The sequence below is a fragment of the Cyprinodon tularosa genome, unplaced genomic scaffold (assembly GCF_016077235.1).
Source record: "Cyprinodon tularosa strain WSP-4 unplaced genomic scaffold, ASM1607723v1 ctg259, whole genome shotgun sequence".
Taxonomy (NCBI): domain Eukaryota; kingdom Metazoa; phylum Chordata; class Actinopteri; order Cyprinodontiformes; family Cyprinodontidae; genus Cyprinodon; species Cyprinodon tularosa.
In genome coordinates this window covers 19,972-40,607 of record NW_024038958.1, presented here as the reverse complement: position 1 = coordinate 40,607, position 20,636 = coordinate 19,972, and the positions used below count along the sequence as shown (strand labels likewise).

The 20,636-nt window shown below is 38.4% G+C and overlaps 1 protein-coding gene across 1 annotated transcript in view; it reads left to right on the top strand.

The window, feature by feature from the left end:
- The window catches only part of LOC119785808 (insulin receptor-like), a 65,824-nt gene that overhangs the window by 25,358 nt on the left and 19,830 nt on the right, over positions 1-20,636 (top strand). The window contains exon 2 of the mRNA XM_038288629.1: positions 876-1,424. Coding sequence (XP_038144557.1) covers positions 876-1,424 — 549 coding nt within the window. The remainder of the gene's footprint in view (positions 1-875; positions 1,425-20,636) is intronic.

Genomic DNA, 20,636 nt, shown 5'->3' with positions numbered 1-20,636 from the left:
TTTTGCAGAAGAAAATCAGTTTTGCTTCCTTACATTTTCCCTAAACAACAATCTCTTCCCTCGTTGCTCTAAAATGTTGCAGCAATGAGCAAAAAAAACAGCTTTGGTTTGTACTTTCTCTCTCTCTCCATTATTTTAAGTAACTGTCTGCCAGTTAATTCCACTCAAATGCAAACTGTGTGAACGTGTGCTCATGCATTTCCCAGTCCAAATGCATGAGCTCTACGTGTGTTCCAGTGTTTAAGAGGTAAAGCCACTTCCTCTCTGGGGAAAGAAGAGACCGTATCGGTTTGCTTGGGTGAGACAAAGATGATGAAAGCAAATCAGTTGGCTTAGATGAAACCAGCAGAAAAACTAATGCATATATTTAGTTGCTGCAGCTTTAAATCAAGGCTGTTATTGTTTAGCATACTTCTCAGCTGGAAATCTGTCTATAATTTTCCTAAATGGAAAGTAGGTCTTTGGACGAACTAAAAACTTGTCGTTGTCCAAGTTAGAAGCACAGGCTAGACAAATTAAAGTGACTGAGAACTAAAAGTCACTGTGTCTTCTTTGGCTTCATTTATCTGTCTAACTGTCTGCATCCTTTGAATAAAACTGTCCATCCACTCTGCAGGTTTTTTAGATTGTTTGGTCCTGTAATTATGCCTACATAGAACTGAGAAATTTAATCTTGGGAATCCCTGAGTTTTAATATTATTTTTTGTTGAACCATTGAATGGCTATGATTAAAATGACTGGTAAATTATTTTCTTGAAATGCTTTGGATCATTTTTTTATTCATTAATCATTTGTTGTGTGCCAATGAAAAGCCATTAAGCATGTTCAGAAAATGATGACTATACTGACGGCTTTCATTTTTCCTCTCCTTCTAGTTTGTCCGAGCAAGAACATCCGGAACAACGTGAACAACCTCCGCTCGCTGGAGAACTGCACCATCATCGAGGGCCACCTGAAGATCCTTCTCATGTTCGGGGCCAAGGCAGAGGACTTCAAGGGCCTCAGCTTCCCAAAGTTGCGTGTGGTCACCGACTACGTACTGTTATTTAGGGTCTACGGCCTGGAGACCCTCAGCAACCTCTTCCCAAACCTGACAGTGATCCGCGGCAACAACCTCTTCTTCAACTATGCCCTGGTGATTTATGAGATGCTGCAGCTGAAGGAGGTGGGCTTGCACAGCCTCATGAATATCACACGAGGCGCCGTGAGAATAGAGAAGAATCCGGACCTGTGCTACCTGGCCACTCTGGACTGGTCCATGATCCTGGACTCTGTGGAGGACAACTTCATCGTGGCCAATAAGAACGAGCGAGAGTGCGGAGACGTGTGTCCTGGCATAGCGCAGGGCCAGCCCAAATGCACTCAGACCACCATCAACGGCAACTTCAGGGGGAGATGCTGGTCGCAGAGCCATTGTCAGAAAAGTAAGTGCTAGTTCACATTTTCCCACCTTCATACTCCTTTACTGCATCTTATTAGTCATGAACCAGTCTGATAGCTGGCTGCTTAGGAAAAAAGAACAACATGGAAAATGGGCAGAAACGTCTCCACTGCTGGTACCATGTGATTCAGAGTGCCATACTAAGGAAAAGAATACCTGCTCAGAAATCGACTGATGTTTCATCCTCAGTGATATGTTTAATGACATTTGTAAATGTGGAAGCCAAGAGTTACGGTCGGACCTTGGCCTTGCATTAGCATCCACTGGCAGGATATGTGTGGCTTTAGTTAAGGGACGGCAGGTGGACGGAGTCAAATGAACTGTTGAATTGGGGTGTTATAGCAAGTGGAAGGTTTGAATGAGAGAACAGTTATGGGGATGGCTTTTATTTGTTCTTCTCTGTAAAAACCAGCTCTGTGATTGGTTAGTTGTGGATCTCCTGCACAAGTTTATTTCCCACTGTCTATTTAGGCATTAGTCCTCCACATCGCCGACCCGGGTTTGAATCCGACCTGTGATCATTTGCAGCATCTCTCTCCCCCCTCTCTTACGGGGGAAGTGTTGGCCTAGCGATTAGAGCAGTGCCCTTGTGCTCTGAAAAGGTTGCAAGTACCCAGTTCAATCCCCACATCCTCCACTCTGGGTCCATGAGCAAGACCCCGCACTGCTCCCGGCGCCACACAATGGCAGCCCACTGCTCCCCAAGGGGCTGGGTTAAATGCAGCAATACATTTCTCCAATGTGAGATTGGTAAAGTTAAATTATTATTATTAGCCTTTATTCCTCATACTGTCAGGTGAAAATATATATATATATTATATACATTAGTTTTTTAAGGTAATTACAGCTTGTTTAACTTTTTAAAAAATCTTTTTACTCAGAGAGAAAACTGTTCAAATGGAAACATATTCATATTTCCATGTTTACATTCTGCATTGACTGTTGGCTCCTCGATTTGTCAGCATTTGATGTTGGAAATTTTGCACAGGAAACAGATCCTTTTTTTTCTGTTACTTCTTTGTGAACAAATGCATAAAAGGACAAATCTACGGTGCCTCGTACAAGTATTCACACCCTATGACTGTTCCATATTTTGATACAAATCATTCAATAATGAGAAAACATTTTGATGATATTGTTCTCATATTAGACCAACAAACTTACTGCGAAGAAGGAAAACAACAGTTGAAAAAAACCAACATTGCTTTAACGTGCATTTATATTCAACTTTAAGCTATAACTCACCTAAATTGTAATGAGACTTATCTTGTTTGTAATCAGGTATAAACACAGCTCTTCTGCAGTGGGAAAAGAAAGAGGCCCAGCTAACATAGAAAACAGTATTTTAGTCCTGTCGGTTGACACCAGTATTGAGCTTTTGGCACTACATACCTCGTCCTGTTGACATATGGTAGTGGTGGAATCATGCTGTGGGGACACTTTTCCTCAGCTTGACATGGAAGCTCATTACAGGAGAACAAATCTAAGGTTCCTCGTAAAAGTATTCACACCCTATGACTGTTCCATATTTTGATACAAATCATTCAATAATGAGAAAACATTTTGATGATATTGTTCTCATATTAGAACAACAAACTTACTGCGAAGAAGGAAAACAACAGTTGAAAAAACCCAACATTGCTTTAACGTGCATTGGAAAATGAAAGAAATGTATTGGAGCCTTAAGTGGAAGAAAACCATTTTCAAGCTGCAAGAGGTTTACATTTAGGTGTGAATACTTTTGCAGTGCCCTGCATGGATGCATCCCTATGATATCAAAAATATTTTCAGTAAATAATAACATACCATTTTCCAGTTGAAAGTTCTATAGGTGCAACAAAATCCATAAATGAGCCTCTGATTTGTTCCTGTGAAACGTACCGTTCTGCAACGGCATTTTTCTCTGCATTCATTCATTAAAGATGTTTCTTAAGGGATGAATATTTATTACTTAAAAGGCTTTGCTATTCAGCTCAAGACTCCTCCCTTTTTACCAGGACTCAATCTAACTATATAGTGATAATACTGTTTTTATATTTGGACTTATTCAGAGCTGGAGTGAGGAAGAATGTTGACTGATAAACAGGGGCGGCTGCACGCTGTGCGTCAGAGGCCATATTTACGAGTGTTTTGCCGTCTCCTTTTGCTTCGGATAGGCCCAGTGGAGCAGTTATGACGCCACGCTCTGCGTAATGCCATAGTTACGCTGTTAGGTCAAGAGCCGAGTGCCAGAGCTCAAGCCGTTTCTAGAATGTGACGCAGTGCTGGCTGCACTGCAGCGAGAGGAGTGTGTGAGTTAGTGTTATTTCTGCTGTATGTACGGATATGGGCCTATAGAAGAGAGAGCTGAAGCCCTACATAAAAAACAACACGCATATTTGTTTTACATCGAAAAAAAAGACATTTCACACTGCAAATATCTGCTACCACTAATACATTTTCAGTTTCTCTTCAAGTTAGATTTTTTTTGTTGTTGATGCAGCTCCATCCTCTGGCTTTATGTACCCCTGCACAATCAGTCACAAACTAACATGTGCTCAGATGTGGGTGCCTGGTGTAGAAAGGTTAGAAGCAACATTAAAGTTTATATGTGAGTGGAAACTGTGGTGTTTTTGTGTTTTTACAAGGTTCCACTTAGGTGAAAGCCGGAGGGAGGGGGAGGGCAGGTGCTCCTCTGATCCTACAGTGCTACTTATGTACAGGAAAACCACTATACAAATGTGTGTGAATATGCACATCTGTGTGTGTGGTTGCATGTGTGTGTGTTTACAATAACTCCTCTCCTAGCACTGTTTTGTCATGTTTGTATATCTGTATATACCAGCTTATGTATGCGTTTTATGCTTTGTATCAACAGTTTAGTTCACGTCACCTTTCAGATGTGGTGATCCAATTATAGAGGCGTCTTTTCAAGGAAAGCAGCCATTTTTCCATCTTATTACATATTAAAAAAAAGATTCAAATCTTTCTCGACAGAACCTATTGCTCTAGACCTAAACTGGTTTCTTTAAACTCATTCATGCTGCCTGGTACAGAACTTCCTCATTTTCCTACTCCTGTGATTCCATGGGTTTATCCATTTAAAGACCGCCCTCTCTGTGTTGCTCTCAGAGTCTGAATAATGCTAAATACTTTTGTTAAAGGTAAGGTTGTTTACCACCTGTCTACAGCAACTTTAATCAATGGTTCAGTCCGATAGCCAAGATTTAGATCCAGTTTTGTGTAAGTCATTTAAGTCCTGATTATATTGTAATTGAGCTTGATTTAGTTAATCATGCACATTGATATAAACCATGTGGTGAGAGTGGAGCAGAAAGCATCAATTTGTATCTCTGTCCATTTGTGCTGAAGATTAGGGTAAGGAGTATTTGAACAATAAAACAGAAATGGGAGATAACTTGTGGGAAATTAGTTGAGGAAAATCACAAATGTAGGAGTTCTGAGTTTGTAGGAATGTTTTTTTTTTATGGGAAAAGGGAGTTTTTTTTTTATGGGAAAAGGGAGAAAAACACATGGGGGCACAAAGGTAATAGATCCAATAAAAGCAGGTAAAGTATAAAGAGAGAGTAGAAGAATGCGGAGCCTTTATCTATACCAATCCATATCGGAATATCTGGGCCACATAATTTGCAAACTTTTTTTTTTTTCCAGTTCATTTCGAAACAACTTGCTGATGTAAAAAAAAAAACTGCATGTCTGTAAACCTTACAGATAAATGCATCAATATAATAATCTGCAGATTATTTTTTGTTGTAATTGAGAATGTTAGCACTTGAGAGATAATGTTGTGGTTCAATGTTATGCTTTTATCGTATGCTCAATAAATGTCATTTATTTAAATCTGCATTACTGTGAAATAGACAGCCCATCTTATATTTGTGTCATTTATCTGCTCATTGTGTTTAGTTTTGTAGGTTTTTCATTCCCCTCACCAAATTCAGGATATTGTTATTCGTTTAGGAACTTTTATGTTTCTTAGCCCCTTTTCCTAATAATTATCAAGGCATAAAGAGATCCTAAAACTCTGGTAATGAACTAGTTACCCAAAGAGGTTATTTGTGCACCTTAGATACCGATAAGAAATCTGTCTTTGAATGCAGTTTTTAAAGAAATGAAGGGTGGATTAAAATTTCTCCTTTGAAGAAGTCTTAAAAAATAAAGAACTTACCAGTTTTTAATTTAAGAAAATTTATAAATGAAATAGTGGTAGATTGCAGAAATAGATTACACAAAGACAAAAAGCCTGAATGGGAGCAAACAACGTGCATTTCTGCTGCTTTCAGTCTCATACAGCAGCCAGTACTCTGCTTGCACAACCCATGCACACATAAACATACGCACATAACGTGGAGGACAAAAGCTTTTCAGGCTAAAGTTCACTTTGCCTTTGCCTACGTGCTTTGTTATGCGCTGTAGCTGTTTTCCAGCAAATAGGGTGTTCGCTTCGAACCCCGATGACAGAAGTGTGAGAGGGGAGATAACTAATGAACTGCCCGTACCCTCGCTGAGGCTGACACATTCACTCACGCTACTCCTCTCAGATCACGGTAGACCTAAACAGGACTTCATGCGTCATCAGACAGTACTCTGTGATCCTTTCGACCAGAGGTGAATTTAAGTTGGACAGCAGCCTGCTGTAGTGACCAGGCTTTAGTGGAAGGTCCATGTGATTCTGCCAACATGGGCCTATAATGGGTCACAGAGTCATGACTAAAAGTAGGGACACATTTTGATTTAAGATATTTGGTCATATTTGTAGAGGCTGTAAGAACAGTGTCAGAAACTGATGATCAAAGGAATACCAGTGCTTAAAAAAACCTCACTGTTACAAATAAAATAGGAAATAAGCTAATTATTTGATGCTATTATCCATATGTCTCAACAGCTGTTGTACATTATTACAGAGCAGAGAGAAACCACCAGTGGTATTTATGAGGTCATTTATGAAAAAAAAAATGCAAAAGTTACTTTACAATTACTTAACATTTTTGATGAGCTAAATATGCTTTTTACACAGTGGTATATTTTGCAAACAAGAAGCACAGCATATCGTCGCTGTGGTAGAGGAATGATGATTTAACCAAAGCATCAGAGGACTCCAGGCTGTTTCTCTGTGATCCAAAGCTGTCCTGGTTGGTGATTAAGTGGAAGACCAAAGTGAAGACAATTGTGAACAAAGTTCTTTACCAATAACTGAGAAGAAACTTACATCAGTGCAAAAAAGTATTTAGGCAGCCACTATTAGTGCACGCTCTCCTACTTGGAAAGATGACAGAGGTCTGTAATTTTCATTACAGGTACATCTCATCAATGAGAGACAAAATGAAAATCACAGCATAGGATTTTTAAAGAATTTTCTCCCACAAGCAAGCAAGATGTCCGACACTGTCACACAAACATCATATAAACGCTACACAAACGAATAACAACGCTACCATCTGATAAAATAGATAATGGGGGAAAGTGAGGGGTTACTCACCAGCATTGATCAGTCTAACAGAAGAGACCAGAAATAAGAATATGAAACCAGAGAGTTTTATCCTGATGTTTAAAGATTCCTAATAAGCTGTGCTAAATAAAAACATATTTTTCTAGTATGTGCAATGAGTGGCAGCAGCCTTCCAGCTGAAGCTAGGCTCTCATTGGGTCTCTGCAGGATTATTGTGCAGTCTAAAGAAGTCTGAAAAGTATTCATAGGTTTTCTAACTCTGAGGATTTAGAAAACCTCAGAGGACGTTTGACCAAAACAGTGATGGTTGGGTTTTACCTTTGTCATTGTTTTTCTACATGTAAACCCTCTGCAAACTAACAAAAGCCCCAGTACACAACAAATGGGAACGTTTTCACTCCCGCCGTTCCTAACAAGTCCCTAAAGTACCTCTTTTTTTAGTTCAGGCTTCACTCCTGTTGCCTATCTCCATCGTCAAGTAAACACAATTATGCAACACCTAAAATATGGATGTAGCAGAGTGAACTAGGAATGTTTGGATTTGTAACCTTTAAAGAAAGTAAAATAACATGTTATTAAAAGATGACTTATTAAAAAGTTTTCAAGAGTATATAGCAGAAAACGAAAAGAGAAATGAAGGTGAAAATGTAGCTGTATTTTACGGAGCGTGAAGTATACAACTCTATGCTGAGTTTCTATGGAAGCACAATTGTTAGCCTTTGACAGATGATGAACAAATGGCTGCAAACATTATAAAATAGGTCTGCCTCTTAATGTACCTCATGCAGTTTGATGAGAGGTAATGGCCATTAAAGGGACCCAGCAGCACTAGTTACTAACTTTGTCCTACTATTTGTGTAAGTCTACGGTATTTGCCAGGATTGTGTCCCAGCAACAGTAACACAACAAATCTGTCCAACACAGCCTAAGAAATACACAATCTGAAGACAAGAGGGTGAAATCCTGTACTTGAGATTTGAAAAGTTACTATGCAGAAAGAAAGAAAGCAAAAACAACAAAAAAAACACCTTTTTTTTATGTTGACTCTTTGTAAAACAACAAAAGCATATCTAAATCTGCCGTCACATGTTGTCTCAGCTGGGATCCAAGAGTTTCGCTCGTGGAAACTTTCATTAGAGATGTTTCCATCAGTTTTTCATTTCTCATGCTATCAACCTCTGAACCCCTCGGTGCGGATAAGATGAGGAGGCCCGTAGGGGACGGAGAGGGTCGGGCTTTGCAAAATAAACAGAGCAAAACAAACATGGCGGGGCATTTCAAGTGCAGATCCCAGGTACACACTCGCACACAAAAAAAAGACACACACATATACGCAAACTTTTTGCCAGTATGGCGAGCAGCCAAGTTGGAGGCGACTGAAGAGTGAAAGAAAGAAAAGGATTGTTTTTAGGATGGTAGGGCTCAACGAGGCGTCCTGTTTGCTCGTCGCCCACAACCAAAAACAAACACTCGCCTGGCCCTGCTTCTTAATTGGGCTTTAAAGGTGTTTCTGATTGGTCCACACTCACTCCTCTGCACATTTAATCCTACAGCTTCTGTAGACGTTAAAATAACCATTTAGTATAGTAGGCTTAAACGACTTAAAAGACTTTGCTTTGTTTTATCATTAAAGGTACTGAAGTTACATCATTGTAATTGCTGTCTAATTACGTGTTTCATAAAATTACGTGTTTCTGTCAGTACGTGTAGAGAAGCATTTTACTTGGTTCCCCCGTCTCTTGGTATTGGTCATGAGTTACAAAATATGATGGAAAAGAAGGGATTCTAAAAACGTGTCAGATCAGCTCTTAGAGAAAATGGAAAGATGTTAGAGAAGAGCCTCTGCTCCTCATAGTTGAAAGGTTAACCAAGAAGGTTTTGGCATACCTTGTGGCCACCACCCTTTGGAGTTTTTCTACTAAGAATCTCCTGCTGTAACTAAACCCAGATCTCTGTTGGAGAAAATATGTGCACCCTGGAGTGGTAACGTCCTGGAGTTGAGTGGCGAAGGATGTCTGGGTTTCCTGCCTGAACTCGTTACTTTCATGATCTGGCTTTAGATAAATGGACGATGATGGTTGAATGAAGTCTTCAAGGCAAGGCAGGTTTATTTGTATTACAGTAGCAAGACAGTTCATGGTGGTTTACATAATCACTACTCACTGAAAGTATTTTTTTTCCTCTTTTTTTTCAGCGGTTATAGTCTAGATAAGTACTATTTACACTTGTGTTACAGATAAAATTAATGGCTCTGATCTTTTTAAAGATATATTGCGTTTTTGAGAAGGGAAACCCGCAAGAAGTTTTGATAAGTGCCAGGTGCATGTTGACCTGAAAAAAATAATTAAGTCTAGCTCTAACTTGCCTAATTCTTGTGTAAAAGCTTACACATTGTTGCTTTAGGTTAAACTTGTTTAAGTGACCTTTTTAGAGAAGTTATTGATTTCATAAGGGTTTACTTCCATAGAAAGTTTTCCTAACCTTTAATGAACTAATAACCTGAATCGTTCTTTAAATTGCAGTTCTTCGGCCATTTGAACAGCGATCTTTTTGATTGAAAAAGGGATAAGATCTTGTTATCTGCTGTTCTTTGCTGCCTCAAAGTGAGAGCCCTGTTGTAAAGTTAAGATCTTAAGTCATAAACAGAATCTAATCTATTTTAGGGTTCATTTGTAGCTTACTTATTTTCCTACATTCACACTAATCAGTAAAAATAAGTTCTTTTAACATCAGGAATCAAAATACATTTCAGTTTCATGTAGATTTAAAACTATTCTCTTCCAAAGATAAGAAATATTAAATTTGCTGAAGCTTATTTTTGTGAACTTGTCACTGAGCCACTTTCACGTCAAGAACAAAGAACCCAACACATTTTGTTCTCATCGTTCTCTCGTTTATTGCTTATAGACACAGCCAAGCTCCTCTTTGATTCCCTCGGATAGCAATAGTCGGAGCTTTTTTCCCGCGGTTGCTTGTGTTACATCAGCATCCACGCACACATGCTCCCAATCACAGCCGTTTCAGTCAGCAGGAACATCGTAAAAGAGATGAGGGGTGAAAGGAGGAAGCGAAAGCTGAATGGAAGAAAAGAGGAAGGAAGAACACAAAGAGACCGCTGTAGGAGGCGAGGTATTAATCATGCCCTTGTGTTTTCTTTCTAGTGAAGCTTGCATCATTAAGAAATCCAAATTAACTTTTATGAACTGTCACTGGTGACAACTGTATGAGTGTCCTTACCATGATTCAGAGGGGAGCAGCCCATCTCTGCTGCATCTTCTCCACACCCAGCTGTAAAAAGCACATACAAAATCTATATAAAAAGCATTGAATTGTGGCTACATGACAGAAAAAGCCTTTGTTTCTGTTTATGTATTGTAAACTGAAACATGTGCTGAGACCTCAACAGGAACTGGAGCATTTTTCAGATGAAAAACTAATAACTGACGTGGGGTTAGTGAATGAAAAAAAGGATGATGTAGGAACTGTCCTCATGCCCAAACTGTTAGATACCATTTTATGTTTTCAGTATTATAATCTGATGGCCTTTGTTGGAAAACTGACAGCTGAAAAGAGATCTCTTCTAAGCAATAAAATAAATAGTGAAATGGCTCTCCAGACACAACGTTAGCCCTCTACTGTGGACACCTTGTTCCTCACATCTTGGTTCTCTTCGTGAGCCAAAGAGGGAATGAATGAGAAACAAAGATCCCTTTGTCTGAAATACTACTAACATTTTATCTTGTATCAATACTTAAAATATTTTAAATTGATGATCACGAAGAAGTTTGTTGAAAAAGGCAATTTCATGGGTAAAAGTAAATCTGTGTTCTTAGTGTGTGCAGCATAAAATATATATATATTTTTTTTCTTTATGCAATTTAGTCGGCAAGCGTGTTGACCGGCACTTCATGGTCACATCCTGAGCTCTCTGTAAAGACTTCCTCATTACTTCCTGGCTTTGTCCAAACTACTTCCCACTGACAAAGTCATGACTGAGCCCTGGGGAGAGAATATGAGTGAGGCTTGTATTTATAGATAAAAACAGAAATGAAAGAAAAGTAAGATGGAGCTTTCCCAGCCCCTAGTCAGAATCAGAAACACTTTAATAATCCCAGAGGGAAATTACTTTTGGTACATGCTCCAGTTACAGTTACATCCAACTACACAAGATAATATATATATATATATATATGTATATATATATATATATATATATATATATATATATATATATATATATATATATATATATATGTATATATATATATATATGTGTGTATGTGTGTGTGTGTGTATATATATATATGTGTGTGTGTAAAACTAAATCCAAGTAAAGTGATAGTATGGGATCCCCTACTCTAAACCCATGACTCTAACCTACATTTCTATTTTACATTAAATTTTGCAAATTGCAATTATGAAAACTGATTTTCTTGACAGAAACTCACCAGTTTTAAGAAAGAACACTGCATTTTTTTTTAAATAAACAGTTTTTTGATCTGAAACTCCAATAAAAACACTTGCTTTGCATCACACAAGTCGCCTGATAAACAACCGCAGTTTTACATATTTTAAGCTTCATGCTTTTTTATGTGCTGTTAATTACATTTCTTATTTAATGGAAACGCCACCACTGCAAAAGTGTCTTTTGTAATAGGAACGTAGCTTATGTGTCTCAACTGAGCCTTACATGCATGAATCTAAAAAAGTTTAAAGGGTGTTGTGTAAAGACATTTCTTGAAGGCACTCACTAAGACTTTGGGTGAATTTTGGAAGGTAGCTAGATGTGGAAATGTGTAATATATTTAAAAAGTTTTATATTTGGTGTAGGCTTGTCCCGATCCGATCCACGTATCGGATCGGGACGCCAATATTGGCAAAAAAATGCGTATCGGCAAAGCATGTAAAATGCCGATCCAGACCGCCGATCCAGTTTTTAAAAAAAAAATCCGGTCCGTATTTTCCAGTTTCGCCGATTGAAACGATCCATTCATCTATTTTGCACCAGTGTTTCCCTGTTTTGCATTTTTATTAAAACTTACAGTAATACTTGCACCTTTAACTGTTTACGGTTTTACTGTTCACTGTGCAATTTCAGATTGCTATTCATAATTTTGTCCAGTTTGTGTTTATCTCTTAATAAACAGGTAAATTTGTTGTTACCAAGCATTGTGTTTTATTCAGTCTCACCTAATTCAGCTGGCTAGATGTTATCAAGAGTACTAAAACCCTTTTCAACATGAGTCTTACAACTAAGGCTAAATACTTTAACTTAAACTTAAATACATGCTCGGATAGGCTGGTATCGGCCAGTATCGGTATCGGATCGGAAGTCCAAAAACAATATCGGTATCGGATCGGAAGTGCAAAAACCTGGATCGGGACATCTCTAATTTGGTGCTTGTATACATAATTTCTTTAAAGATGTGAATGAATAAAATGATTTTATGTTTGTCATTAAATTGTGCTAAAGCTACTGCCTTAGTGGAGATCTGTTCATGGCCATGTGTATATGACCTCTGAAGCACATGTTAACAGCTTAACATAGATTTTCACCACAGCTGCTGGTAAGTATTTAGAAGAAAGTTGTGATCAGTGAAATCCTGGGAACTTTATGACTTTGTGGTGATAACTATGGCTTGTCTCCACTTTTTTTTTTTTTTTACATTTTATTGGGCAGGGAGTTGAGGGTAGATGAATGTTTTGTTTGATTGAAAACTGCGTTCCCTCAAAAGCGATTAGCAGACAAGGTTGGTTTCAGTAAATATGCCTGACTGAAGTCATTCATTGTTCCATGACCTGCATTCAAAAGCCAAGTATTTCCCAGTAGTTTCACCCAGACCTTTCACAATATTAGGTCCTTCACATTCGAGAAACTGCTTTTTTTCCCCTGAAATATTCAAAAAGTCTCCCCAAAGGCAAAAATATCTTTGGTATCCTCCGCAAAGTCGTGGCTTACCGAGAATGTGTTGTGTCTTTCAGAAAGGGGCATAATTTTCAGTTAGATGGCGCTTTGATGTTGATTGGTGGAGAGCACCATAAAGCTCTAGCTGAAGGCTGTAATAGTGCAGTTCAGAGAAACCTTTTCTATTTATGTTGATACTTATGACACCTGACATCAGGTAAGCCCAATGCTAGGAAAGAACTTTCTGTGAATCTGGGATAAAAAAAACACGCCTAGTTTAAGTTAGAGCTGACCAATTTCATGATTAGAGGGATGTAAAGACAGTTTGAAAAATGTGAGTAGGGCAGGGTAGGACTCAAAGGCATGAATTCACTATAGAGGCTCATGGTACAATGTTTAATATCAAAGACAACCAGAGTAAATAAATAAAGAAAAAACCTCCAAACCAACCTAGGGCTTACAGTGGAAAAACTAACACTCACTTTGAGAAATCATGTATTTCAATGATTTACCATATTTGTTTGGAAGGCATTCTTGGATTCCAGTCAACTAGAATGAAAGCAGTTTTCTCACTTCTGATTAAGTTGCATTATCAAATTCTGGGATTTAGGGCTGGTGTCCTGCAACCTTTAGACCAGGCCTGCCCAAAGTCTGTCCTCAAGGGTTGTTGTCCTTCAGGTTTTCCTGCTTCAACAAAGCTGATTTCCATTGATAGCTGATTAACAGGTCCTTGCTGAACTGCAATCATCAGAATGGGGTGACTTTGGGCAGGCCTCCTTTAGACATACCTATCTCTGAAACAAATAATTAGGTTGTTGGCTAGGCTTTGGGAAACCTGACTGCATGATGAGGAAATAATTCATTGGTTCTGTTGTGTTGGACACAGGGTGTATTCCCACCTGCCAAATGTGGTAGACTTCAAATGGACCAGAGGTCCTATCTCCCCTTGGTCCAGGTGCAGGTGGGAAAATAGATCAGCAAATTCTGGTCTGGTGAAAACAACTGGCCCCAGACCCACTTTTTAAGATGGATTCTTTCCACTTCCAAAGGACTGTTGAAGTATTTTACCTCTATTTTCCTTTTCCGTCGTATATCCTGCCGTATTTCTGACCAATGAAAGCAAAAATCGTGACACGCTCGGCTTTGCTGACAGTAATAGTCCACTCAAAAACCACAATTTGAATCAAACCTGACCAAAAAAAAAAGAAAAACAAATTTGCCTTTGGTCCGGACCAAAACAAGAACAAAAAAATGATGACAGAGCAAGAACAACTGACTTTTATGATTTGAATACATCCAAGATTCAGGTCTATGGTGAAGTTACCACATCTACTCATGCCCTGCTCATGCTAGTGATGTTACACTATGGCCATTTCTCGGCCATGGTTATTCCTGCGTTCTCATGTGCTCGTGTACTCGTGAAACGTCACCAGCCTCAGCCCTAGTGTTGTTCCAATTATCAAGAACAGCAGACCGAGAACGGACCAAGTCCCCGTATGTTGTTCTCGCCCCTCCCTATTTATAGTATGCATCAGAGAAGACTTGTCCGTTCTTGAGATTGACAGCTGTCCCAGCATGCACTGCGGCAGCAGCAGCTTTCAATGGAGCACTCCATTGAAAGTTAAGTTCTCTTTTCTGTTGCTGTTGTTCAATAAAAGTACAAGAGCATTTGAGGCAAGAATATTATACTTTAAAGCATCATTATATGGTCCATTTACCGATTTAATGCGTAATTAAAAACAAAAATTCTGAAGTTTAGAGGACTGCAGCAACCAGTGGACCTCCGAGGCTAACGGCAGCCAAGGCTAACCGCAGCCCTTCTGCAGCAGCCCTCTCTCGGCATAGTCGTGTGTGAAAGACCGCTGGCTCTGATGGCGAATTTTGTTTGTTTTAGTAGTGTAATTGACAGCGTTTTCAATGACTGAAGTTTTACCTAAAAAAATATTTTTATGGTGAACTAAGTAGCTGCAATGCCATGGTATAAAAGGGGAGGGCTGGGTGGCGCTGTGGTTAGCTTTGCTCAATGGCTAACATGGTCAGTTAGCCATATTAAGCTACACTTTTTTGTGTTAGCAACAAACATCCATTTTCTTGAAGTGGAATAATTTATTTTTTTCTTTATCTAAAATCTCAACGAAAGTTATTTTTTAAAAAGATTTTTCAAATTGTCCTACCTTGCCCTCAGCTCTTGATACAAAGAAGTACTGAGACTTTGTGTCACCTTAAAAAGGTAACACAAAGTCTTCTCAGAGGTCAGTCTGTCTTGGAAAGCAGGACTGTTTTAAAGACTGAGATTGATTGTTTTCTACTTTCAGCTTCTTTAGGGTCACCAACGAAATGTAAAATCATTTCAAATATAGGTTATAATGTTGAGTCTACAGAAAATATTTGATTTTTATGAAGGGTTGCAGTACAGTTTGTCTGGCTGGTGTTGCCATATTGTGACATCAGCGGGGGAAGGGCCCTGAGCAATGTGGTACCAACACTGGCTCTCAAGGACTGGATTTTGAGCTGTGGCCTAAAAAAAATAACTGTTTCTGTTGAAAAGTAAATTTTAGCAGAGAAAGGAGGTTATAAAGTTCTGCACAGCCTTGTCAAATGCTCAAAGTTATTGGAAGCATTCGATGATTAAGGGGGTACAGTTAGTTATTGCATATGGAAGCAATTACTTTTTCACACAGTTCTCTGAAATCAGAATATGCTTAATTTGAAAGATTGAAGTATAACAACAAAATGCAAAAGTAGATGAAATCTGTAGGAGGTCAAATGCTTTTTCACACACCTGTGCACACGTTCGTAAACACACTGACTCATAAGCAGACTAAGTAGCTGGTGACACATGTAAACAGGCTGGCATAGTTTCACTTTGCAGGAAAGCGGTACTTTCCTCCAACCTGTTACGTTTCTGTTGAGACTTGCACGGTTACTCAGGAGCACTGTTTATGAACATAAATCTTTCAAATCTTCAGGGGTTAAAATCTGATAAAGGTAACTAAAGGGAAAAAAAGAGCGATAACTTGCAACATTCATAAATGTGTAAGAAGGTGCCAGCAGTGTTTGAGTTGATGTTATGATCTGATAAAGATAGATTACAGTTACAAGGTTTGGTTTATGTAGTGAACTACAACACTAAGTTAAAGGAGGAATCTGTCTGTTTTCTCATTCCATCCATGTTGGATCATAGCTTCCTGACCTTTTTCCTTCATCTGTTTTATTCTGTACCTTCTGATTATGCCATCAAGATCCTATGGAGTAAAGCATTCATGTGAATGTGTTTAACCTATAAAGTCCCTCAGCGTCCATATGCACCGTCCCTCTGGAAGCTGGAAGTGTAATAATATATGTGCAGGCCATATAAAAATGCTCCAGTAAATCCGCTGCTGTTGCCTGAATGCATTCCCTGTTAATGCCAGAGTTAAATGCTCAGTAAAGACACCCATTGATCATATGCAGTTATACAGATTGTCTCAGATAAAGTAATAAAATGTGTTTGTATTTCTGAGTTAAGAGTTTTACAAACATAACATGTTTGATACGGCAGTCAAGAGCCTAGAAACCCCTCAGTTTTCTCTAAAACGTGATAATGAAAATGAGGAAAAATGGTTTTCCCCCGTCTCCTTTTCCTCTGCCCTTACTGCTCCTCCTAATGCAAAAGGTCCTCCCTTTTCCCCTTTTCTTCTCTTCTCCTCTGTTTTTTTCCTTTGTGCTCTCCTGGTCTCCTTCTCTCACTCCCCCCTTCTTTGCAGGCTGTGGTATGCAGACATGCAGGAATTTCTGGGCCTCAAAATGATAGACCAAACTTGACGGCCCTGGCTCCAGTTACCAAAGATGGCTGCTTTGACAGTGTGTGCGCCTGTGATTGGAGCAGATCACAGTTACTCCCTGTATTATTGATCATATCCTCTTTATCCACACTTGATGTTGTTGGCAGAAGCTTAACTTGAAGATCATAAGTCCATTTCTTCTGTAGTAATTAAATATGGACGCCACTAACCTACTACTAGTGAACAACCTTGAGGTTAGTAGCAGGTCTGGAAGTATCTAAAGCAATATCACATAAAACCAAAGAAAAATTAAATGTATAAGAAAATAATGTTGAAATGTTACAAACCATCAAAATAAATTTTAATATAAAGAAAACTGTAATAAAAAAAAAAATTCCAATAATGATTTAAATTAATAGACCCAAGAGAAACCAAAATGGTGGTGCGAATTAACTAATTTTGAAGTCTTCAATGGTTCTGAACGTTTTTATGTCTTAATACATCAATTCATCTATTGAAAACTTATTTTTTGTATTTTATTTAGGCCATCTTTGTCAGATGTCAGAATTCATTGCATTTTATGAAACAAAATCTCTTAGATTTAAGAGAATCTACTAGCTTTTATTTTAACCAGTGAACAGACCTCCATTTGTGATGTGTAACCTATTTTTGGTATTTTATCTTGTACTTTCAGTAAATTTTTTAATTGAATTTCAAAATCATCCCCAATAGGTGATTGATGCAATACCATCAGCATTAAAATGACATACAAAGGGAGTTATTGGATCAGTGTTTGATTCTGCAACTAGCTTATAGCAATTAATAATTTTAAAAAGGTAATATTGCTATTTTAGAATTCTGCATCTCAACTGAAAACATCTTAACATCTAATCGCAAACGCACTTTGTCTTCCCAAAAATGAAATGATATGCTCTTTTATTTTTGTTTCTTTGATTTTTGCTAGAGATAGGGAAACGTATGTTAAAATGAATTTTATTTCATCTCTCAAATGAATGCTGAATTATTTTAGATTGCTGAAGGTGGCAAAAAACAGAAAAGAAAAAAAAGTCATATTTAGGTTAAACAGAGAACAAATTGAAATGACCTGATAGAAAAAGAGTGTAGATTCCTCTCACCTGTGGCTCTTTCTGGTTTGCTGTAATTAGCGATACTTTCTCTTTGACACTGAAAAGGAATGGCACCCATCAATAGTTTAAGAAAAAATATTGCATTTATTAACTCGATTAGGTTCCTGTGTTTATAAACGTATCATCCAATTCTTCGGTTTGTACAACAAGCACAATATATTCCTTTAATTGCATTAATGACATTAGCAACATGTTATTGTGTTATCCCAGCACTAGTTCAAGGACATTTTGGATCGATTATGATAACTTGGCCAGAATTATTCATTGGAAGTTATGTTAATCAATTTGCAATTAACCCCTTTAACTTTCCATCAAGAAGTGGATTAAAATTTACTCTTAAATAAGTTGCAATGTAATGCATTAGGTGAAATGATTTGGTGCTATGTAATGGTTAGACAAATATAAAAACACCCTTTATATATATTGGAAAAAAAAACCTTTAATCTGGACCTTTAGCTAGTGCTTAAAATAATCCATGATCTAATGAGTTAGACTCCTATGATTGCATGCGTTTGGTTGTGTATCAGCAGGCAGAATGGTGTCCAACCCTGTGGATGTTTGGCATGCCTCGGCTGTTTCCCCCCCAACATCCATGGTGTCTGCTGCTCCGGGTCTTGTGATGGCATTGTTGAACCTAAAATAAGGTCCCGCTCTGTAGTTCTGCTCTTAACTTGGCTGGATCTGCTGCACTGCACGATATGTTTGTTCCTCATAGCAAACAGGTGACTCTTGCTGTCCACCTGTTTTGTGTGTGTTTGCAGTCAGTAGAGCCCAAGGTCCTCTGACTTCTTGTGTGATGTTAACACAGTGGATAGTGGCTCTTAGCATGAGGAATCTTGCCATCACATGCTGTCAGTTTTCCTCTTTTAGACTGTCCTGTGCATTCTGTGCCAACAGCTGAGGAGTTTAAAATGAATTAAGGCTAATGAGATTATCCAGAGTAACGGTATTTTTTTTTTGTGCCTGCGGACGCCATGCATGCAATCAAGTATAGTTCTGTCAATCATGAGGGAGGTGTGGTGGACGTTACGAATGCACATCACTTCCAGCCGGCTAACCCACAACACAAACCATTATGGAGGTACTGCTTCCTCTTCATGTGATCACCTTAGAAATATGACACTAAGGAAAACATTTCCTGGTGGATTTTTTTAATCAACTTTTCAGATCTCCTAAAGGTATTAAAACAGCAAAAAAAACAATCAAATGATTAAAGAGTCGTTATCTCAATATGTGGAATGACGAAGCTAGTTTCTGGTCACTCACATAATAATTAAAGCATGCAGAAGAAGATCTGAATGAAATTTGTTTTACTGAACATTCTCACTGGCTCTCCTTGGAACATGGAAGGAGCGGCTCATCCCTCTGTCTAATATCAATAATTGGTGTGGATAATTAATAGATTGATGAAAGGTTGAAGGGTGAATATCTGTGTTTCTTAGACTTATTTATCCCTTGGGATCACTCCTGCAGTGAAATTCAAATTCCAGCAGCTTATCATTGGAAAGAAGCAGCACACAGAGGGCAAAATGAAAGAGAGAAGGGGAAGCTATATTACAAAATTGGGTAAAAAGAAATATGACCTAAGCTTTGACTTTATCAAAATATAAAATGAAAAGAAAAATAATACAACTCCTAAGATAAAGAGTGAAAGTAACCAGTTAAATTTGATCGGATCTGACTAATTTTAACCAAGGATTAGGATATTTCATCATAGATGTGTTGACGTCTCAGTTAGAGAAATTCAGTTTCACAATGACAGAGATTTAAAAAAAAAATACAAATAGATTTTACTTGCTACTACATTTACTTTTGCAAATGAAATAAATGTATATTCAAATATTACTTTTATTCATATTTGATTATTTTTCTTGGCAAATCTTGATATTTGCTATGTTGTGTTCTACATCATATGGGGTGTGGTGGCCTAGTGGTTGCGACATTTCGCTTAGAATCCAGAGTTTCTGAGTTCAAGCCCCACTCCCATGGACTGACACTCTGGGTCCCTGAGCAAGACCCTTAACCCCATACTGCTCCCCAGGAGCCGCACAATGGTAGCCCACTGGTAGCCCACTGGTAGCCCACTGGTCCCCAAGGAGATGGGTTAAATGCAAAAAGTTATGGGCTGCCATTAAGAAGCAATGAACATCTCAGGTTTCAGATATTACAGGCTAACAATGGAACTAAACGACCCACTCGTCGGTTTCCATTTGCATGTTTCCAAGCAATACAAGGCCTTGTCGCTATAAAGACTCAAACTCACTGCGGATCCAGACATTTGAATTGAGAAAGCTCCTGGAGGGGAAGCAAAACGTCTTCAAATCTTGGAAACCAAGTCCAGTGGGTTGTTTTTTAAACTTTTACGGAACGGACATCTCAATTAATCTAAATGACTATCTTTTTATTTTATCTTTTAGTTTACTCAAAGAGGTTTTTGCAGCATGAACATTGTTGCTGCAGAAGTGTGGCAGGAATCCAGCTGTGTCAGTTACAAGTTGGCTCTTTCTTTTACCAACAGAACGTTGAACGTGAATCTGGTGCAGATATTTCCTTCTGTCAGAGATCCTGGTGTATGACGGCCTCGTTTCTGTCAATCTGCCCCAGGGTACCTCTGGCTACATTTTACTTTAGCATCATCAGAGTGTGAATGTGTCCATATTGTAGCGTAAAGAGTTTTGGAGTCCTTGCATTTGATAAAGCGTAAATTATTTCTTTAAAGCTTTTTTTGTCTGTAGCAATTGTATTATAAATGGTGGTACTTTGCCTCTTTGAGGCAAAAAAGGACTCTAGAGTCAGACAAAAAAGCTAACTGTGGTGTGTGATGCCTAGTTGGGATTTTAAACGATCCTAATTACACTTAAAGAGCAGAAATACGAGAAAATGTAAGAGCAGTTTTGAAATACTTTCCTTGCCCCTCTGCTGTTAGTAG